The sequence below is a fragment of the Eptesicus fuscus genome, chromosome 12 (assembly GCF_027574615.1).
Source record: "Eptesicus fuscus isolate TK198812 chromosome 12, DD_ASM_mEF_20220401, whole genome shotgun sequence".
Taxonomy (NCBI): Eukaryota; Metazoa; Chordata; class Mammalia; order Chiroptera; family Vespertilionidae; genus Eptesicus; species Eptesicus fuscus.
The window spans coordinates 52,195,333-52,218,663 of NC_072484.1; the positions used below are offsets into that span (position 1 = coordinate 52,195,333).

A 23,331-nucleotide genomic window follows, 5' to 3' on the forward strand; every position below is an offset into this window, starting at 1 on the left:
TAGCGCGTTGTGAGGCGCGGGCAGCGGGCAGCGACCTGCTGGGTGAGACGCTTGAGAGTGAGGGCGGGGGGCATCTGCCATCCTCTGGGACGCTTCACCTGAATGGAGGACATGAGGCTCCCACCTGCTGGTGAGGACGGCCTCACCCCCACACCACGGCCGGCCATGCTGCAGTGGAAACCAGAGCCCTCCGGCGCAGTGACTGAGGGGAGGGTGTCACCTGGGCACAGAGAGCCGGGAGGGAGTCGGTGTCGCAGCCCCGGCTTCTGGCTTCCGCACGAGGGAGGCCCTTGTGGTGCCTGTGCTTTTCTGACCTGGGATTTGATCCTAAAGGAGAGGCGCTTCCGGAGCTGGTCCCCCAGTCTCACCTCCTGGCAGGCGGAGGGGATGGAGGTGAGGGGGATGGAGGCGAAGGCACGGACGGGGAGAGGCCAGAAGCTGCTCACAGTGGGTGAGGAAGTCATAGAAATTGCTGTGCCTTTTTCCTTAGGCGGCTCTGCCGTCTCCTCCATCTGGGATCCGCAGCCTGTTGCACGGCCGGCCAGGAGGCTCTTACGCCCATGTTGCCCGATGGGGTCTCCATCTAGGGCTACGTGACTACGGCAATGCCCGGAGCGGCCACATGGGTCACTTTCGAACGGCGGGAGCAGAACTGGATGTTGGCCGTAACCTCCCTGATCTTCCCTTTGCTTCGAGCACCTGCTCTGGTGAGACCTCCTTGTGCCTGAGTGTGAGAAAGCTCCCTCCAGCATAGACCCCAGGCTGACTGCACCAGGCTGACTGCACCAGGCTGACTGCACCAGGTCCTTACCCGGCACAGGCACCAGGACCTGCTCTTGGCTCAGACCGAGCTGTCTCCGCGCACAGTGTGGGGTGGGGAGTGTCCTGGGAAGGAGCTGCCAAGCAGCCTCTGAAGGTCCTGGCGGCGCCGTGGCTTCACCATGAGGCAGGAGGCTCTGAGGAGACGCGAGGGCCTGAGTGGGGCCATCAGACCTGGGACATGAGGTTCGGATTCCCACCGCTTTCCTCAAGGCGACAGGCCTGAGTCCTTAACCCCACTGGGCCTGCTGGCAGCTGTGGAGTCAGAAGCGGGAGTGTCCTTGGGGAGGACTCAGTGGCCACAGGGCCCTGCCGGGGCAGGTGGGAGGGGCAGGCGGGGACCTGGGGTGGCTGGGCCACAGGTCAGAGCAGACATTCTAGGCCCTGGAGCCAGCAGCTGATGGAGGGGAGAGCGGGGGCCTCTCCTCACTGCTCTCGGTCCACCTCCAGGGCCCCCGAGGCCTGACCTGCAGGGCGAATGTGGGCTGAGCTCCTTCCTCCGTCCCAGGCACGCAGCCTGCATCCACCCCCAGCGGGTGTCTGAGGGGTGCTCGGGCCACCTGTGATGGTCCCACTGCAGGTGGAGGCGCAGGGCTGTGCGGATGGGGCACTGGGGCGAGAAGGATCCACTCTTCGCCATGGAGGGGCCGTCCTTGTCGTAGGTTTTCCTCCTCCTTTCTCCCGTGGGTTTTTTGCTTTTGACTCCTCAAATGTTATTTCCTTCCTTCACTTGAGCGCCTCCTCCCACCCCCACAGTCACGCCACAGCCCCGGGAGCCCGGCTCAGAGCCTGGGCGCGACGCGGGGCTCCTGCACCTGAGCTGCTTCGCTCTGTGGTGTCTCCTTTCCGACTTCGGGGCATGTGGGCCCTTCACACCCTTCATGCTGGATTTGCAGACACCGAGGCCAGGATGAAGGCTCTGGGGGATCAGGGGACAAACACCAACTTTTCCCTGCCCGTTGTCACCTGCAGGGTTCAGAACCGTGGGGGAAGGGCCTCATTGGCTGTGAGCCGCTGGGTGGACACTCTGAGAGCCGATTTCAAGAGCCTTTGTCCTATGACTGTGGGACAAGGTATTTCAGAACCACCTGCTGCAACTGGCCCTGCTCTCCTTTCCCGGGGGCTGGTGCCGTTCAATCTGCCCCCCAGTAAACATGACCGCTTTCTGGGAACAGGGAAGAGCCCCACAGCGCGGGGGAAACAGCCAAGACCAAGGCCGGCAGGAGCGCTTCCTCGGAGGGGAGGTCCTGGTCTCCTCTGAGAAGGTGCGGCAGAGCTGCTCCGGCCCCAGGTGCTGTGGCTCTGGGCCAGGCCACCTGCCTCTCCCTCCCACCTGGGGCCGAGCCGCCACTGGAAGTGGGTCGCAGAGAGCAGCGTGATGTTATCACAAGGTCCCTGAAGGGTCCTCACCACCAGCAGCAATCTGGGGAGCCATCGCCTGCCTCGCATCTTTGCCTTTGATTTCAAGTCACTTCTGTCTCCGCCTCCCTTGCTCTTAATAGACACACACAGGCTACACACACCCCACCACGCACTTCTCCCTCCTGCGTCTGTACTGGGCAGTGGGTGTGTGGGCCAGCGGGCCCGGGTCTGTTTGACAGACGGGCTCTCTGTCGGCAGAGCTGAGGACATAGCTGGCTCCTTCTGCACAGGAATGTGCCGAGCCGGTCGGGACGGAGATGGGAGGACAGGGCACGGCTCTTCCTCGACCAGATAATTGTTCAAAAGAGAAAAGTGAGACATTTGTGTGAAAGGTCCTTGCCATCACCGCCATAGCCTGGCCGTGCACCCTCCCCATTCTGCAGTTTCTGGGGACGTCTCTGTCTCTCCTTGGGGGCTCAGGTCTCTGAAGACAGAATGGGGCAGGAGCGTCCAGGTCGTTTGGGGTGAAGGGAGCAAGTTGGCCCTGTCCTGGGCCCTCTGACACCCCACCCTGCTGTCCCCTCCTGCGGGCCAGGTGTGGGTTACCGCAGGATGAAAGTGTGCCTCCACGCAGCACGGCCCTCCCAGCGCGGCCCGCCCAGAAGGCATGTCATTGCCCCTCTGGCTTCACCTGGACCAGTCCCGACTGCCCCAGGCGGACAGGGGCTCACGAACTTCCTGGGGACAAGGGTGTTTGCTCTCACAAAGGAGCCACCGAGAGCCCTTCTTCGAATACCAAGCACAGTTCCACCCGGAACACGGCTCAGGAGGCACATGGACCAGGAGCAGCGTCCCGTCCAACCCTCAAAACTCTCGGGGAGGGAAAGGCATGCCCACTGTGCCTTAATGGACAGGTCCTTGTCAGGAAGCCAGCAGCCCACAGGCACTGCTCTGGGCCAGGTGACAGGGTCCCACACTGCTGGCAGGGGCGCTGGGCCATGTGCACACCCGCTGCCAGCCCTGGGCTCCTCGCTGCCCCAGAGACCCCGCCAGGGCCATCCACCCTCGGGTGCCGGGCCCCTGCCTGTCTCTCCCAGGCCCTCCTCCCCACAAGGGCACGGCCTTTAACACGTTGGAGCAGGAGGGTCCTCAGCCACTGTCTCCTGACTTGGGCTCGTCAATCACATCAGGGCCAAGCCCTCTATTCCTGTACCGAGCACGTGTTTCCCACCTTCTGTATTTCCCAGGTGCCCATGCACAGGGCCTGCTGTCTCCTGAAAGTGTCGTCGCGACAGGACCTTGTGTGCTGGCCGCCCACCTGCGTGAGTGGCAATCTGACTCGGGGTTGACGTGGGGCCTCGGCTGAGTGCCCGTCCCCTTCCCTCCCTGCCATCCACACGTCACTAGAGCTCTGAGCAGTGGCCCGATGACAGCCATGCCCTCCAGCCCCGGGAGCTCACCTGAGCTCAGGTGAGCACAGCACCGTGACCACGTCCCCAGGGCGCCGATCCTGCAGGAGTTTAAGTTCACTAGCATTTGTGAGCTCAGTATCTGCCGGGCGCTGGTTTATCACAGAGCTGCGAACACAGGCAGGTGAGCGCCGCGGTCACAGGTCACCTCGCCAGGCCAGCGCTGCGTCTGCCCTGGGCCCCGTGGAAGTGCCCTCAGTCAGCTCATTCCGGGGCTTGTCCGCTGCCCTGCCCTGCCCCTCAGGGCCCTTATCCACGCAGAACCCCGAGGATCAGGGCGGCTTCTCCCCTGCCCCCAGGACTCCTCTCTGTCTTCGCACATTGTCCTTTGCTGGCTTTCCCCGGGGGCTTTGCAGACCCTGTGTGAGACCTGCTGTGCCCCCTGGACAGGAGCGTGCCCTAGACAGCGCCCACAGCACTTGCACTGACAGACCGCGATGGGGACACGGCCTGCGGCGTGGCGTGCGGAGGTGCTGGCGGCTGGCGCGTCTTACCTTGTACATGTTGCACAGCCCGGGCTGGCTGCGGGCATGAGGGGGCAGAGGGCTCCGGCCCTGCTTGAGCCAAGGTACCTGCCAGGGGACACAGAGTGGCCGGTTGAGTCCACGGGCGGCGCTGGTGGAGCCCCGAGTCCTCCGCAGCGGCCCTCCTGACCCGGCGTGGCCAGACCCCAGGTGGTGAGGAGGGGTGGGCAGATGGGCGTTAGAGGACCAGAGGCGCGGAGAGGTGAGGGGTGAAGATGAAGGGACCCAGGGAAGGAGAAGACAGAGCTCCAGCCCTGAGAACTCTGGGTCGATGACGACAGAAGGAAAGGGACAAGAGAACAGACTTCGGGAAGAATTCTTTCCTTTAGTGTCTATTCTGAGGCCCTGTGTCTCCTTGGGTGACCAAGTTTTCTTAAATTGTAGCTGGCATCAGACATGCAAGGATGCTAGGAAACAGTAAAGAAAGCAGCTCCCGGTCTGATGCAAAGTCCCAAAAGGGCTTTTTGAAGGTTTAAATGGAATAAATGCCACATCCATTTATTTGCAGAGTTTAACTCTCTTTCATAGCAGGTCTGTCAGCCTTTGCATTGGACCCACGGGTGGAACCCACGCCGGCTGTGTGTGTGGGGAGGGGTGGACTGGTGGCCGTCACTGTTGGGCCCTCAGTATAAGGACATCATTTTAGGAGCGACATGTGCGCAGACTCGCTGCAGGCAACCGTGCGGAGGGACGGGCTCTCACGGACATCCTTCCTTGGTGGTGACGTTTAGGAGACTAGTATTAATAGGACTTAATATTCCTTGACATGAGCCATGAGTTCACCTTAACTCAATTGTCCTAAGTCCTCCTACAGAGCATTTGCTGCTCTTTCATCGGCTAGGAGACAGTCCCTGCAGCTATGAGTGACATGGCTGAGAGAACATTATTACAGAAGCAAAGCAAACAGCCTGGAGAAGTCCCTCTTTTTAACTGTCCACAGCCAGTGGGAGAGGGGGAGGAGGGGGAAGCGAGGCAGAGAGAAGGAGAAAGAGGGAGAGAGAGAGAGAGAGAGAGAGAGAGAGAGAGAGAGAGAGAGAGAGAGAGAGAGAGAAAGCCTGGCAGATAAAATCAATGCCAAAGGTTTCAAGGGAAGTCTTGAATTGGCTACAGAGAAAATGGGTTTTTAGTAAACAGGTTAACTTCTGGTTATTCATGGAGATAAACAGTAGTTACGAAACAGAAACACGTTACTGCATTCCAGAAATCCTGCTGCAAAGTGAGCACCCTTGGGGTCCAGAGGCAAGTCCGTGGTGGGTGTGAGCTCGGCCACGCAGCTCCCCGCCCCCCGCCCCCCCCCCCCCGCCTTCCCCCCTGTGTCTCCGTGCAAGAGGCCGTTTCTCTGGCAGCAGGAAGCACTCAGAGCTTTAGTTCCTGGCGCTGGGATCTTGCTTGAGTGAGACGATTGTCTGTTTTAGGGCAGGTGTCACTGGACAAGCATGTGGCGGTCTCTGCCGTGACGAGGCCTGGCTATCCCCACAGGGAGCGGTGACCCTCCAAGGGTGGGGTACAGGGAAGTCTGCATCAGGACCTGGTCCTAACATGGTCACTAGGCAAGGAAGATTTTCTAATGGATTTCTCCTTGATCTAAGACAATGCCCCTTCCTCTTGAGGAGCAGCATCTCTGAGATGTCTGGCCCAGCATCCTCGCTGTCACATGTGGACGTCTGGGGCGCTGGCCTTAGGAGGGGAGGAGGGCCCGGCCCGGACGGGCTGCAGCCCTGAGGTCGCCGGCCCTGGGGGCTGGTGGGCCAGGCGGAGGACAGCCATCTCTCTGTGTGTTCAGTGAGAGGTGTTGGCCTGCTTGGAAAAGCAGAGTGTCCTCCTGGAAGGAGTGGGAACAGGAGCCAGGCCCTGACAAGATGGAGATGCGGGCAGGGCAGCCTCGTGCAGAGACCTGCTTGTCCGGCCTGCGTTAATGGGGATCAGAAAGGCTTTTTTTTTTTGTTTTTTTTCCCTTTTTTTTTTTTTACTCTTTTCTGTGAATTGGGGTGCCTTCAAAGCATTTAGGAGTTAGTGAGACACCGTGGGAACCTTTTAACCTCACTAGAGACTTTGATGAGAGACTCCCACAGTTCCTAACGCTCCCTCAATTCCTTCCTGATTTCCAGGTGGACTCCGTGGGTGGTTTTCCCTAATGTGCTGTACAGACCCTGCCCAGGTCAGGCTCGACTCTCCACCAGCCCGTCAGAGTTGCCCGTTACCCAGAGGAAAGTGGAAGGGTCTGTGCAGGACGTGTGCACCGAGGACGGAAGACCCGGGGGAGTTTGTCACATCTTTGGTTCACTTCTAGTTTGCCAGGGGCCCCACGCTCACCCTTAACCTCTGAGACTCTCAGCCGTCCTGGGAAGAGCCAGCCCCTGTCCCCAGGTTCCCGAGTGTCCCCCTGCCAACGAGTGCACCCCACCCCACGCTCACGCAGCCATTGCTGTTGTGTACGGTGTGGCAGGCACACAGGACCCGCGTCTACGTAGCGCCATTTCCCTATGTGTGCAGGGCAGCACTCTGAGGGCGACACGGAAACCTCACGCAGAACCCAGCAGTCCTGGCAGCAGGACCAGCTGCCCACTGTCCGCGGAGACAAAGGAGTCAAACGTCTTTGATGAAGGCGGACGAGTGAGGAGCTGTGACCTCAGGTACGGAGGCGGGTGCTGGGCCCCGGACTCACCTGTCGGCAGCCGGATCAGGAGCCACGGAAACACCAGGAACAAATGTGCTTAGTAAGGGAGGGACACCAAAGAGGACAACTTAAAAAATCCACATGCAGTTAGTACACCATCCTCCGTGAAAATGTTTAATGAATGCACAAAAACAAAGACAGATAACAAGCAAAATGTCATCACAAAATCAAACTGGAATATAATCACTGGGAGGCAATCGCCACTCAAGGCGTCACAGTTTTTACAGACGTGTCACTGATAGGACGCGGCGCGACCTCCACTGACAAGGGGACGTCAGGTCTAATTTAATGTGGTCAATGGCAGTACAGAGGACAACTGAGGGTGTGGGGATGGCAGAGGACACAGTCAGGAGCTGGTGGCTTAGCAGGGGACACCTTTGATCAAAAACTGATCAGGAAATGACACTTTAAAACGAATCCCTGGAGGAAATCTCCAAACGTTTTTGTTGGGGTGCAGAAGCAAATGCACCCACCACCACATTAGGCTTTCTTCTAGAAAGACCTTTCGGCAAACGGATGCACCGAGCGGCAGGGTCGTTGCCACAGAGACTCACACGGAGATTTCGTGTGGTTCCAGGTGCACTGCTGCACTCCTGTGAGCAAACACACTGCGCGGAAGGGAGTGCGTGCAGGGCCCCTGGCAGAGACCCTGGGGCCAGACGCCCACGCAGGTGACGGCGCCACTGAGCCCCCCACTGTGTCCTTCGTGCCTTCTCCCAGGGTTTCACTCCCCACAGGGTTACAGAGTATGCCGCCACAATTAGGGTATCAGGTTAACAATGAAGAATTAAGTTACTGTAGAACTGAAATGTGGCTTAATGAAATTAAAATGCAGTGGCAAAAAAATCAGGAAACAACACTGTGGTTAATAGACAAGATTGATTCGACCCCATAGCATTCAATGACAATGCTTCACACGACCCACGTTCGAGGTACAGAAGTAACACTGAATAACGGAACACTTACACACGCTGCTGTGAAGGTAGAATGAGTAGAATAAAATAGGTAAAAGCATCAGGATTGACCCTGTTTAGAAGTGTGCTGAGACGGAGAAACGGATCTGTGTTACCGGGCACCCCACCCGGAAACTGTCCAGGGTTACCTGTGTCCAGCTAGTTATCTCGTAAACCTTCCTACTTAGTCCCCTCAAAGAGGGACACAGTCTCCACAGCTGGGCTTCCGGGCTTTGGTCAGTGAGGCCTGCGCAGCCGCGGCCCAGCCCTGGCCCAGGAGTGATGCTGGCGGTGCAGGCTCCACAGGGCAGGAGGGGAGGATGCGGCCGCGGAGAGCCACCCCTTTCCAAACCCACCAGCTCGTCTGATCTCGTCCTCAATGCCCAGCACGCCTCACCGGCGCCACATCCGGGGGCTGGGAACCTGGTGCTTAGCCAGCAACAGCCCTCTCTTCCCTCTTCCAACAAAGGAGCGTGTTCTCCGTCAATGCACTTTTCACGGTGGCTCCCAAAGATTCTGCCTCCTCAAGGAATTTATAATGTCCTTTCCTTGAATGTCAAGTCCCTGCCACACAGAGAGTAGGTGTGGGTTGCATTCCCAGGACTGGGGGCGGCCCCGGTACGGCCCGGGAGGTGGGGTGGGGTGGTGCCCAGGGCAGCACAGTCCCCTGTCTCTGTCCAGGCATCGCTCTGAGCCGTCCTGCACAATTCTACCAGCAAACCTACTCTAGACGGGCGAACCGAACAGCTGCTTTCCCGACACATGCCTGTCAGAGCAGGCGGCCACCCAGGCCTGCAGGCACCCTTCGGCATCCTGTGAACCTTGAGCGCTTATCTTAGAAATGGTGACATGGGCTCTGTGGACAGGAGCCAGGCCTTGGGATTCCTTTATTTTCAAGCTTCAACCCAAAGGGCCCTTCTGGCATATAAAGTGAGGGCTCTCCTGAGTTATAGACAGAGCAAAGAAGAAACAAAACCAGAATGGAGCCCCCCAGCAGCTCACCCCACTCAAGCCCACACACCTCCGGGGCCCCTGTGGGCGTGTTGCTGGGCGTGCAGTGTATTAAGCTCACCTCTCCAGTGTTTAAAAGCAAATGAAGACTGACAATCAACAGGTGAGCCGAACAAACATTGCCAGGAGTTCTCACTCATCCTCTCCGCCAAGACCCTGCACAGGAGGCATCTGCCCCGTGCCTGCCATGAGCAACCGTGCGGTTCCGCGGCAAACTGATCAATGTCTTGGGCATCAAAGGGCAAAAGGCTGATCATTTTAAAGCCTTTATTCCTCAGTCAGCAGTGAACACAACGGGTACTTCCAAAAGTCTAAAACAACTACTTAAACACTGTTTCCATTTTTAAAAGTCCTGTGTGAATGTTTCGATTTTCCCGAATCCTTGGTAATCTGGCAATGCTATTTGCACAGCCAGTGCCTACTCCTGAAACTAGAATCTTTTCTTTGAAAATATTGAAGCACATAAGAGACTTAAAACAATAAAAGTTATAATTCTACCCGAAGGGGGAAAAACGTGTATGTGCTTATATATCCATTTTCTGATAAAGTCACAATGACGGAGATAAAAGCTTTCACAATTTTATTTTAACTGAAGCCATGACCCTGGAATGAAGCTTGTTTTATAATATATGCTCTCTGGCTATTGAATCTTTTCTGCGCCGTTTACGTAGGTTTATCCTGCCCCTTGGAGGAGTTTAAGGTTTCGGAACTGGCGATGCTACGTGCACGTGGGTTGCCCAGCACGAGAGCGAGCCTCCCGTGGGCAGCCAGGGCTGGTGTGCTTGGAAAAGCAGCTCAGATTGAAGTTAGCATTAGAAGTGGGCCAGATGACCGACGCTGCAGGGGAAGGGAAGACGCCCAAAGTAAAGGCACATGGCTACAGATACACACGGGATGAACCAACCAGAGATGAAGGCCATGAGCCTTTAGGTATACCAAGCGTTATTCACCTAAAGCCATGGCAAGCTTTAAAGCCGTGCCTGGAACCCCAAGCACTGTCACATCTCACAACTGACATGTGTCGTCTCCAACAAGTTCATGATCGCCAATCATTTCAGCAGTGTAGTCAGAGCAGACGAAAGCACGTTTTAGAAACTCCTTAACTCCGAGTAGCCCAGGGTTTTGGGGGTGCTGTTCCCAGGCCGAGGGCCCTCTGCTCCACACTCAAAGCCTCTCACACTCCCCAAGGCCCTGCTGAACAGGCACAGTCCCAGCCAGAAGACAAGCTGCATTTTTATGGGGACTGTGAGTGCACCCAATAAGCCGGGGGCTTTTCTGAAAACCTCTCTCCTTTCCCAATTACCCAGCCACCCAACACTCCAACAAGTCACGTGACATGCCATGTGTGCTCTTGGAATGCCACCTGAGAATTCATGACACGCTCGCCACGGAGGACCTATTCACCACCAAGGCCGGGACACACTGTCGGAAACTGGCCCACAGGAGGGATGTTTTTCCTTGGGATACATTTTAATCTACAGAACATTTAAATAATGAAACTTCATAGACTCTATATCCAAATGAATGGAATCACAAAATAATACAGTTTTGATTCATAGATACACGCGCTTATCCCTCCACCCTCTTCCCCTAAACCACTCAGATGAGGAAGAAGGCTTGCTCAAGGCAAATTGAAGTAGCGAGCTTGCTCTAAAGACCTCAATCACATTATTGTTGCAAAGCAACACCACACGAGCAGCATTCAGGCCAAGAAAAAATGACCCACTGGTGAAGCCCAAAGCATGGGCAGCAGAAGCAAAATCAGCCACAAAGCCTGAGGGTAAGACACAGGAGACCCGTGGGCACGGGGCAGTGCCGCGACCACCCCGCCCCAGGGATGCAGACCTCAGTATGACCTTGCGTCCCCGAGCCACATCCTGAGGACAATCCCTTGTGAGAGGAGGAGGAAGAGGGTGAGTTAAGTGGAAATCACAGGAGCAGCAGCCCTGGCCCTTCCCACGAGCCAGAAAGCATTTCCAGAAAGGACGACACCTTACACAGCCAAGAGCATCGCCTCTGTGGCTCAGGATGCCGCGGACTCCCTCCTTTCCATTTACACTAAAGGCTCCTCACTCCTCAGAGCTCACCTTGCCCGAGCCCCGCTTGGGCACACCCCTGTCACCTCCAAAGAAGCGCCCCAGAGAGTCGAAGAAGCCCGTGTCTCTGTGCTTCGGGAGGAAGACGTGCTTGGCGTGGTCCATGGTGCTGGCGGAGGCCAGGTACTTGGATCCGTGCCTCTGGGAGGGTCTTTTCTGTGACGCCATTGCATCCAGACCCTCGGGAGCGGCTGCACTGTCCTCTTGGATGGTCTGAAGCTCGTCTGACTCCGAGGGCCTGTCTTTGAAGGTGTTGTCCTCCCTCCCCGGGGCATCTCGGGAGAAGAGGCGGATCAAGTGGGGGCGGCCGCCAGGGTCAGCTGGGTTGGCGTCCGGCCAGGCATTCTTTGGGTCCGCTGTGCGCTTGGAGTCTGTCACCGCTGTGTCCCAAGAGGGGGGCCCATTGTTCTGGCCCACATCTGCCTCTCCTGCAAACAACAGTGAGATGTGAATGAGGGCCGTGCAGAGCAGCGGGACAATGCCGCTTTCTTCCCCATGCTCCGCGGGTCTCCTACAAAACCCACAGATAGCCCTCGGCCATGGAGCCGTGGCAGCCAATCTGCCTGGGCACCAGCCTGGGCCGGGCAGCCTGGCTGCTTCTGTGCCCCAGGGGCCCGGGAACGGCCTGCCACTCCAGATGTGGGCCCCTACATGAGGTGCAGGGGGCTCCCTGGCAGAGCGGCCGAGCACAGAGCGGTCCTGTCAAAGGTTCCCTTGGGTGCTGCCCCTGCTCCATTTGGAGAACCCAGGATGGTGGGCACCTTTGTGGGACATATACGCTCGAAAAGGCCCTGGGGCATAAGCGAACATGTTGGGAGCATTTATTTGACAAAAGGTATTTTCAGTGTTCTTGGTGAAAAGGGAGCTTCCCACAGCTTTCTGCAATTCCTGCCTCAGAGAAACGGGCATTTAGAATTCCTGCCCAGAATCCACCGGAGGCCCCACATGAAATGCTCAGTCAGGACATTGTGTTCCGGCTTCTGGGCTGGGAGCAGCAACAGTGAGAACGTCCTCGGGGAAATGGGGCATTTCACGCTGTGTCCCAGTTCATTGCTTTTTACAAAAAATACAGAGTTTCTCCCAAGAATGGCAATACAGCTGTTTTGCTCTCAAGTTATAAGTTAGGTTTAAATGAAAGAATATGAGTTTCCTGTGAGCTTTATTACTCATCTACAGAGATGTGGTTTACTCACACTTTCCTGTAATACCGCCCATTCACCTGACTGTCCGATAATCTGTTGACTGACATTACCCAACACATCTGTCCAGCCATTCATCTGTTTAGCCACCCACTTATCCATCCACCCATCCACTCCCCATCCATCCATCCAGCCATCCACCCACCCACTCATCCACCCCCCTATTCATCCAGTCACCCCCCATCCATCCACCCATTCACCTACCCACCCATCTATTCCCCATCCACCCATCCATCCATTTACCCACACATCAATCCATCCACCCATCCACCCCAAACTCATCTACCCACCAATCACTCCCATACCCATTCATCCACCCATCCACCTACCCACCCATCCACACACCATCACTTCCCATCTATCCACCCACCCACCCACTTATCCACCCACCTATCCAACCATCAACCTACCCATCCACTCACCCATCAATCCATCAATCCATCCACCCATCCACCCCCCAACCTATCTATCCACCCACCCATTCATCCATTCACCCACCCACTCATCCATCCAACTACCCACTCATCCACCCATCTATCTAACTACCCATCCATCCATCCACCCATCCACATTCACCTAATAAGTGTAATGTCTTGTGCCAGATGTTTGGGTTATAGTAATGAGCAAGAGGAGTTCTTGTCTCATGAACATAGATAAAAATGTACGTATGGGTTGAATAATGTCCCTCCAAACAGCACGTTCACATCCTAACCCCTGGTACCTATGAATGTGACCTTATTTGGAAATAGGGTCTTTTGTAGGTATCATCAAGTTACTCTGAGGTCAGATTGGAGGAGGATGGGCCCTGGTCTGAGGACCGGTGTCCTACTAAGAGGGGATTTGGACACAGGCACATGAGGAAGAGGCTGCTGGACAACACAAGCAGGGACTGAGCTGACGTGTCAACAAGATAAGGATGCCAAGGCTTGCCAGGAGCACCAGAAGGCAGGAGACAACCCTCCCCTGGAGCCTTCGGGAGTGTGGTGCTGTCAACAGCTTGATTCAGCCAATGGCCTCCAGACTGTGAGAAAATAAGTTCCTGTTGTTTTCAGTCACCCAGTTTGTGGTAATTTGTTATGACAGCCATAGGAAGTGGATATAATATGTAATTTCATACCAAGTTATAATATGAAAGAAAACAGAGCAGGATAGGGGTCAGGAAGGCCCCTGGAGGGACATGGGGGAAAGCAGACTGTGGCCGTGTGAGCACTGGGGGTGCTACTATGGAGGAAAGGACCCCAGGATGGGGCCTGGGCAGACTAAGCTCGGTGTGTGCTCCAGGAAGAAGCAGAAGCCTGGAGTCTGAGGTGGGAGCGGGTGGGGAGGGGAGAGCTGTGGCGGGAGATGGTGGACCGGCCAGACCGTGCTGGGTTTCCAGGGGTGAGCAAGTGGCTGGCCTCTCCTAGAACAATGGGGGACACTAGCAGGCGTGTGTGTGGGGGGGGACCAGACTTCAGTGGGGCACAGGGTGAGAGGCTGCCTCTAGAAGAGATGAGGGTGGCTGGGTGGGGAGGAAGGGGACCATCCAGGGATGATTGTGCTCGCCACGTGATGCAGGGTCGTTTCCTTTGTCACCTATGTTTGAGAGGGTTGTATGTCCACAACACATACTTCCACACACACAAATAGCAAAAAGCTAAGAGTTCTACCCACTTTCATTAAAATCACTAGGTGCATATTAGATACTCAGTAAGTGGTAGGTGGGTGGATAAGTAGTTAGACGGGTCAAGAGGCTGTCCCATGAGGGACAGTTGTCATGCAGTTGACGTATTGGCCTGTATTTGCAAAGCATATAACTTACTCCAAGCAAATATCATGAACATTTGCATTAGGAAGCCCAAGGCAGACAGTTGGCACCAGGACCACCGTGACCTCATCCATGCTCCTTGGAGAGCTGCCTGAGGCAGCCATGCTCACGCCCTGGAAACACAGCACGTGGAACCCAGCACGTCTTCTGTGAACACTGATTCAACTCAACCACGAGGGACACCAACCTTTACAACACACCTGTGAACACGCCTCATCGCAGGGAGAAACCGCGGCCGGCATGGAGCTGCAGGGTTTGCGGGGCGCAAAGCTAATTCCTAGGTCCCACAGAGAGAGCCCGGCTTTCTAGCTGTGCTTCAGATTCTGCGGCTCATATGCATCATGCAAATGTGGAGGAAAACAAGTGCTACATTGTACTGGGTTCAATGCATTAACCAAACACGAGCACATCTGAATACCAACGTTTTCACCACAGTTGGGCTTTGTGTCCCTGAATGTGGCCGTTTGTGAGGCACAGGGATGGGCATTTGTGCCCTGAAAGTAGCTGCTCCCGCGCACAAGGGGAGGGGGACGTCGGAATCTGTGGATGTGCTGTGGTTTTGGAAGGCCAAGTGCAGTGTTAATTTGTCAATTAATATCAGCTTTAATCCTGTTACAGCCGATGCCCAACTCTCAGTGAGACGCTGGTCACAGCGCCGAGCCTGTGGCGCAGTGTGAGGCTGGGATCTGACGTGGCGGGAGCGTCACTGACAGTACTCCGCCTTTGTGCACATTCCACAGGAGCTGCGAGAAAATTTCTTTAAAAAACAATAACCCACTCTGACTGGTTTGGCTCAGTGGATAGAGCATCGGCCTGCGGACTGAAGGGTCCCAGGTTCGATTCCGGTCAAGGGCATGTACCTTGGTTGCGGGCACATCTCCAATAGGGGGTGTGCAGGAGGCAACTGATTGATGTTTCTAACTCTCTATCCCTCTCCCTTCCTCTCTGTAAAAAAATCAATAAAATATATTTAAAAAGAGCAACCAAAAAAACCCCAATAACCCTTTGATCTAATTGCCAGAATGAGGCCCAGAAAACTTCGGTGGGTTTGCACCGGCCCTTGGAAGGTGGCGATATTAAAATCACAGGATAGCAGAGAGACACCGCCATGCAGGATGGTGACATCAGGGATGGTGTTGACTGTGGGCCGAGACTTATAGCTGTCAAGTCTGAGGGGGCTCCATCAAAAGGCGATGGTGGCCCTGCTTATGCCCTGAATCTAGCTGCTCCCACCGAAGTCACCCTTTGCAGACAGGCAGTGTGCCCGCCTCCCGTGGCTTCCTCCAGGCCCAATAAATCAGGATGCATATGGACGACGCCCAGTTCTGCTTTCTAAAATAGACCACAGGGGAGTGGGCCACATGTTATTCACTTTCCCAATAGCTGAGGTCTGCCCTCCTAACTCCCACATTGCGAGCGTCAGTGACCCCGCCCCACTCAGCCACTCACAGCCACGGCGATTAGAAGGGAAGTTCAGTTTCAAACATGCCCATGATCTTGAACCTATGTGGTGTGTGGGGCTGCACAACCTTCTGTGTTTGATGGCGCTGTGTGCCCTGAGTGCCTCCTGTCACTCCTCTCCCGGTGACAGCGCTTGCTGCTGCTGTTGGTGCTTGGACTCGGGGGCTCTCACTCTTCTGGGCTGACCTGGGAGGGTGCTGTCCCCTCAGTGGGAGCTGTGCACACACACCTGTCTGTAGGGGTGAGACGGTGTGAGCTCCGCCTTGGTTTACCTCCCGAATTTGCTCCTGCCTCTGAATGCCAGGGGTTCCCAGGTCAGCAGGAAGAGAGAGCATTCATGGAGTTACTCAGAGCACAACCAGACTGCTCTCCAAACCAGAGTGACACAGAATGCGGAAACCCTTCTGTGTGTGCTGGCCGGCTGATTACACTTCGCTATGACATAACCAACCTCTCGCAACAATATGACAGTGACAGTGCCCTGCTTGTCACTACAATTAATTTAATTTTTTCTCCTATAATTAGAGGTCTAAAAATGTTAGCGTAAGGATCATCCAAGTTTAATGTCACTAGGGAACTTTAATACATTTCATATTCACGGCCGATCAGATGTGTAATGAGACCAGAAACAATGAAAAATGATCACTGCTCCCCTAATAGGGGCTTTGCCAATTTTTACACCTTGAAAACGTGCAGTGAGGCTTAGCTCACCAGAGATCATCACTGTTGGTTTGTATATGCACATTGCTCTGGTACATCAGGCGACCCAGACTTCACAGACCAGGAAAGTGGTGAAAATGAGGGGTGAGGATGATGGGTGCTCATGCTGCCTCCCAGAACTTCGAAAAGTTTCCATTTTTCCAGCTAAGACATGAAGAGAAACAACAGCCACCATGTAATAGTCCCTGATTTCACTAAAGAATAAAAGCAACTTGGAATAAAAAGAACAGGAAAAACCTGGTCTGAGAATAAGTGCTGGGGAGTGTGCGTAGGCCACTTTCTGACCCACCTGCACAGTGTAGGTGACCAGATGGCCCTATTTCAAGGCCTCTTACTGGTTCAAGTTCACACAGCAAAGGGGGATATGCACTCCACACTCACGTCCTCCAGTGTGGACAGCGTGGCCACACTCCCGTCTTTGTGGAAGGTACAACATTGGTCATTTACTGCCTAACAAAACCCCCAGGTTACTTTCCGGCCCGTGAGGCTCCTGACACTGAGAGTGCTAATCTGTGCTGTCGAATAGGAGACCGTCCTGTCCCACAGGATGTGCTGAGTCACAGAAGACAGCAACAAGCCATCAAGATGGCCCATTTCCATCTTGGTGTCCTGGTGGGGTCGCAGTGTCGGCCCTGCGGGGCTCTGATCAAACTTGGACCCAGGCCCTCCCTGCCGGGGGGCCCCTGCAGAAGCCCGGTGCTGGCTGCCGGCTATGTCCTGGGACAGGTGCCTGGGACCAGAGCCTAAGCACTCAACTCGCCCCCCAGATGAGGACGGGTGGGGATTCCATTCTGCCTTAAACCCGTGCACTATGAACTGGGCTGCAAGGCTCTGCGCCTTCGACAGAACTTCAAGCCAAAATAATGGAGACAAGCACGTTGTCCAGAGGGGTGAGGGTGAGTGGGGGCACATGCTAAGAGCATAAGACCCTGCTTGGCTGGCCACCCTGACTCAGAAGAAGGGGCACGGGGGTACCAGCATGTCTCTGGCCTGCCCAGCAGGCTGCTCTCGGCAGAGGGGCCTGCGGGCCCTGGAATTTGTCTTTGTGGGCCAGCGCCGAAGAGGTCACCATGGAGGGGAGGGAAACAAAAGGCCTCGCTGTGCCGTGGATGTGCTATGGCAGACATCCTGCAGCTATGAGAGGCATGCGGCCGCCCGCCCGGCAACCCCGAGGTTTCTTTAAAATCTTTTCACAAACGAGTCTTATCAACCCACCCAGCTCACTCGAATGCCTCCTTTGTGTGCCCAGAACATATAGTTTTTATTTGCTCTAAATAGCTCACCCCTTGAACCCTCCCACAGCAGGGTTGGGGCTGGGGGCTCCACTGTGCATTGCACAACGGGGGAGACAGTCCCTATGCCCGGCTTCCCAGCACAGGGGTCGTAAAGATAATGAGATTTAAGATGGAGCCTGGTATGCACATGGGTTCCGTTCCATGTGCAACATCTGGCGATTCTCACAGTAACTTTGTCCCGACAACCATGATGCTCAGCAGCCACAGAGAAGCAGGCTGTCCCCAGCCGAGCCCCCGGCCCCTGACCTGGTCATTTTCTTCACTTTGACTTAATTTGGCCCTTTGTCCCTGTCATCTTTCCAAATGGTGCTGAGACCCTCCCGCCGTGTCCTGTGATCAGCAGTAGCTTTTATTACACGAGAGGAGGAAGCTGTGACCTCGTTTCTGACCTGTGTGATAGTCACAGTCCCATCTGACATGAGGTGTCACACCCTGAAACTCCTCACGGAATCGCTGGGCTGGAAAAGGCTGGGAGGAATCGCATTCCTGGCAGAGAGCTCAGCTTGCTACCTCCCGCCAGCCATGGGGTCCCCAAAGTTACTCAGTGCATGCACAGGCAGGACAACTCAGCCCAGAGTCCAGCCCCAGGTGGGGACCAGGGTGCCTCTTCCGGCATGTGACAAGGTGGGAGAGCCCTGTCGGGGCTCTGGGCCGGTTCAGGTCCAATCCCCACCCCCACCCCAGACTCAGCTCCCGCCGCCTTTCCCGGGGACCTACGAGATGTCCGTGCTGTGTGCTTCCTTTTGTGGGATAGAAATGCCACAAGAGGAGCTGAAACACATGCCCCAAACCACCTGACCTCCTGCACCCACATGGTTTGAGTGGTACTTAGGGGTTGCCTCTGGGCACAGGTCAGGTCAAAGGGCAAATCCAGTGGCAGAGTCTTCGCTGCCTGTGCTGAGCACTCAGCCACTGCCCTGCTCCCAAGCAGCCCCAGACAAAGACACCTGTAAGAGGCAGGAAAAGATTCAGAAGCAATGGCTGGAGGCAGTGTGGACAGGGCAGGTGCAGAGGGGCCACGCTGACGGCCGACGTGACGGCAGAGGTGCCGTTGGTGAAGAGCTCTCTGACACACCTTCATCCTTCACTCCGTGCTCACAAAGAGCTCACACCACCACCCGATTCCGCATCCGAGGGGATCAGGTCAGGGGGGCTTATCCACAGCGCACAGCGGCCGGGACCCAAGCCCAAGCTTCCTGATTTCCTAGTGCATGGGTTTTCCTGCCACTCCCACTCCATGACTGGGTCCTGGGGAGGAAGGGTCGGCTCAGGTCAGCTCCCAGACCTGGGACTGTCTATCCACTGTCCCCTGTACACGGAGCAGCCGCATGTATGGGTGATGTGTGTGTGCATGTTCTTGTATGTCTGAGCACACACATATCACACATATCACAAGTGTATGTATAGTACTTGCTTAATGGAAAAATTATTCATCAATCAATTCATATGATGGGTGCTGCTGTTAGTTTTTATGTAATATTTTTAAAGTACAAGAGATGTTGTGACTGGCTGATCGGCAGAGTTTGCCCTTTGCATTCTGTGCTGAGTGGAAATCCGAGTGGGTTCCCTGGTGAGCAGGGCGCACATTGGCAGTGATGGGAAGATGTCAGCAAACCGTGCCCAGGACCAACCTGGCCTACTTCCTTTTTTCTACAGCCTGCAAGCTGAGAATGTTTTTACCTCCCTAAACAGTTTAAAAAAGAGAGGAAAAGGAAAAAATTGTATTTTATGATATGTGGAAAGTATATGAAATTTAAATTTCAGCGTCCACCCCTAGTGTTGTTGAATAGCCACACCCAACTGCCAACATCTCCATAGACAGCGTTGAGGTGAGTAAGCCTGACAGGGCCTGTGGGCCCGCAAAACCTAAATCATTGACCGTCTGCCCCTCCTGCAGAAAACGTGCATTGACCTCTGTGATCTAGAATCTGATGGAAGCTCTGAGGACAGGAGTAATTAGTCAGTGCAGCCCTGACTCAGAAGTGACCGTCAGGGCAAGCCAGCTGCAGAGGTCGGAGTTTGGGAGCTAGAGAGCAAGCACTTCCTCAGCGCGTGTTCGCACCCAGAGAGCAAGAAGCCGCGGGAAGATATCTGCACTGTTGAGGCGTTGTGGCTTGACATGTAAGGCAGTTTTAAACACATTTATTTGGCTTAATTTCATAAATAAAATGAGTGACAATTATTTTAAATGAGAAGATCGTGTACGCTTGTCCAAAGGAAGTCAGCCTCCTGGGGGGTTTATATTTAATTCAGACCCAGGGCCACTCAAGAACCTTGGCAGGGACCCAGGGACCCAAAGTCAGAAGGTGAATGTAGGTAAGTGATCAGCCACCTGACCTCCCAGGACTGGGTTTCAGAGGAGAACGGTTACTTAGACTGAAAAGCAGCCCTCACCTCAGGCAGGAGCTGGGACTAAATAGTGGGAGGAAGGAAGGGTTTGTGCTGGTTTATCACCGAGAGCCAGAGGAGACGAAGGACCCGAAGGAAATGTGGAGATGAACTTACAGCTCCCTATTGCCCCCAGAACGAACGCCATACATATGACATTTCCATAGACAGACCTTGTAAGGGAATGCTGCAACACCTGCCTCACTTGTCTGCCTCACTACAAATCACTTCCACACTTTACTTTCACTGCTCTTAAAACAGGCAAATTGTGCTGATCATTGAGAAATGTATTAAAGCAAAATCACATCTATACTAATCAAAAGGTAATATGCTAATTAGACTGGACATCTTCCGACATCCTTCCTGACAAAGCCGAGGGCGTGGCCAGCCTGCAAACCGCTCCCAGCCCCTCGCCCAGGCCTGCCCTGCCCCCCTGGGGGACTCCCACCCTGATCGGGGGCATGGCTGGCCTGCAAACCATCCCAGGTCCCTTGCCCATGACGGCCCCGCCCCCCAGCAGGGACCCCCCCCAACCCAATCGAGGGCGTGGCTGGTCTGCAAACCACTCCCAGCACCTCAACCAGGCCTGCCCTGCCCCCCTGGGGGATCCTCACCCCAATCGGGGGCATGGCTGGCCTGCAAACCATCCCAGGCCCCTCGCCCAGGCCAGCCCCTCTTCCCAGTGGGCACCCCCCACCCCAATCTGGGGCCCCCTTCAGGGAAGGCCAGGCGGCCCCCACCTGTGCACCAGGCCTCGATCCTATGTAATAAAAGGGTAATATGCAAATTGACCATAACAGCAGAACAATCAGAACAACCACTGGACCAGTCACTATGAGGTGCACTGACCACGTCTTGGTCCCTTTCCCTGACCGGCAGGCTCCAAACACCTGATGGCCACCCACTGTGGGGGCAGGGCCGGCGAGTGGGCGGGAACAGCCAACCTCTTGGTCCCTTCCCCCAGACATCAGGCACCAATCACCTGATGGCGAACAGGGAACTGGAGGTGGGTGGTGGCAGGGGGCGGGGCCAGCTGCAGGCAGCTGGGGAAGATGGCCCTGATTGAAGGCCAGACCTAAGGACTGTACCTGCGCACGAATTTCATGCACCGGGCCTCTAGTATCCTATATAATAAAAGGCTAATATGCAAATAGACCAAACGGCAGAACTACCGGTCGCTATGACACACACTGGCCACCAGGGGGCAGATGCTCAATGCAGGAGCTGCCCCCTGGTGGTCAGTGCGCTCCCATAGGGGGAGTACCACTCAGCCAGAAGCCCTGAGCCGGGCTCATGGCTGGCGAGCACAGCAGCAGTGGTGGGAGCCTCTCCTGCCTCCGCAGCAGCACTAAGGACATCCCCCAAGGGCTCCTGGACTGTGAGAGGATGATGCAGGCTGGGCTGAGCGCCCCCTCTGTGCAGGAATTTTGTGCACTGGGCCTTTAGTAAATAATAAAACCCCAGTTACACAGAGGAAATGCAGTTACCCTGTCCTTCACATATATCCTGTACAACTTCAAGAACTGAGTGTTAGAATTTTCTCATATTATCTTTTTTCTTTCCTTTCAATTCTGAATAATCACATAATAATAATGTGTTTTGGAAGAATTGCCACTGAAAGTCTTGCAAAAAACCAAAGAACCAATATGATTCATTTGTAACCAGGAAAAAGATGTGATATTTCTCGTGATCCCAGGGCCACAAAAATAAGTCCGAGCTGGAGCTGACGCTGCAGAGATAAAGAAAAAATGTGTCATAGTCAAACGGAAATAACTGTCACTTTCTGTGACCTTGTTGGAATTCGTGCATGCCAAGTGCATGAATGTTTAACATCTACCTGCAATTTTTGCAAAGTAAGGAGAGGAGGGTGAGCAGAAAGCGGTATGCTTTCCTACGCCGGCCAAAGGCACACATTCCAGAAGCTCGACACTGGGCAACGGGTCGTCTCGCCTTGGCATTTGCTGGCATCAAATGAACCGGGAGCAGGGGTCCAGATTTAACTCATTTTGACTGGGGTCCCCTCTCTTAGCTAAAACGTAGTATCAAGTTTAACCATCACACGTCTACAAACATTTCTGCTCCTTTGTAAGTATTCAGAGGATCTTTTCATCATTGGCTACCTGGGAAAAGGGTCAGCAACAGTCACCGTCTATGTGCTCTGTGCTGCAGGACAGGCATAATCCATGGGTCCCCAGGTAAAACTTCATCCATACATTGACTCTTGGGTGTTTTAGTCAAGGGAGGGTCACGTTCAGATCTTTTCTTGGGGACAGTGGCAGAGCTGAACTGCAGCACTGTGTGCCCGGGAGCCACAGGAACAATGGTGTCAAAGGTCTGGAGTGGGGACGGGGCCTGCACACAATGCCTGCTTTTCACAGCTGGTCCCAGCACCGAGGAGGTGCCCTGCGGCGCAGCCGGTACCAGCCAGCGGCAGCCACTGCGATCCTTTAAGGGTAAAAATAACTTGAAAACTCTTTAAGTAAATGAGTATTCAGTGAAATACTTACAAAAAATCCTCAGGCAGTAAAACATGAGTTTTTAGATTGAGAAAAGATGGTGTAATAATTAGATACATGGGGATAAAGGAGACATTCCGAGATATTTATAAAAATATAAATATCTCTTTATCTGCTGCTTTAACTATTTCTAGGTATATACTGTTTTAGCAAAGTGTATATACTAATATCTTAGATGGTGTTTTTTTTGGGTGGGGAGGGGGTGTTTTTTATTTTCTTTTTTGAGAATCATTCTGAGATAATTTTTCATGATCATATAATCACACACATTTACACTTTATAAAGTATCTGACTAAAGAAATGGAAAATATTCCCTGTTTACTCATCTAGTGGAGATAGATACCTTAGAAGATTTATTTATGAAAATTCTAACTTAATCACAATGGGTACTTATAATAATCTTTTAAAAAATATAATTTTATTGATTTCAAAGAGGAAGGGAGAAACTTCAATGATGAGAGAGAATCATTGATCAGCTGCCTCCTTGCACACCCTACACTGAGGATCGAGCCCACAACCCGGGCATATGCCCTGAATGGAAATCAAACCATGATCTCCTCGTTCATAGGTTGACATTCAACCATTGAGTCACACTGGCCGGGCTCCAATAATATATATATATTTTTTAAATATATTTTATTGTTGTTTTTTTTACAGAGAGGAAGGGAGAGGGATAGAGAGCTAGAAACATCGATGAGAGAGAAACATCGACTAGCTGCCTCCTGCACACCCCCCACCGGGGATGTGCCCGCAACCAATGTACATGCCCTTGACCAGAATCGAACCTGGGACCTTTCAGTCCGCAGACCGACGCTCTATCCACTGAGCCAAACCGGTTTTGGCATCCAATAATATATTTTTTATGTTTTATTGCAAGAACTGTAAATAGCCATGGCTGGGTTGGCTCAGTGGTTAAGAGTATCAGCTCTCAGGCCAAGGGGTCTCAAGTTCGATTCCTGGCCCCAGTCAGGGCATGTGCAGGAGTCAACCAATCTCTTTCACGTCAATGTTTCTCTCTCTCCCTCCCTCCCTCC

General features: G+C 54.3%; 1 protein-coding gene across 1 annotated transcript in view; it reads right to left on the reverse strand.

Moving 5' to 3' along the window:
• Window positions 1-23,331, reverse strand: part of MBP (myelin basic protein) — an 80,343-nt gene that overhangs the window by 19,349 nt on the left and 37,663 nt on the right. The window contains exons 4-5 of the mRNA XM_028139327.2: window positions 10,903-11,339; window positions 4,145-4,222 (exon numbers count right to left, since the gene is read on the reverse strand). Of these exons, the coding sequence (XP_027995128.1) occupies window positions 4,145-4,222; window positions 10,903-11,339 (515 nt within the window). The remainder of the gene's footprint in view (window positions 1-4,144; window positions 4,223-10,902; window positions 11,340-23,331) is intronic.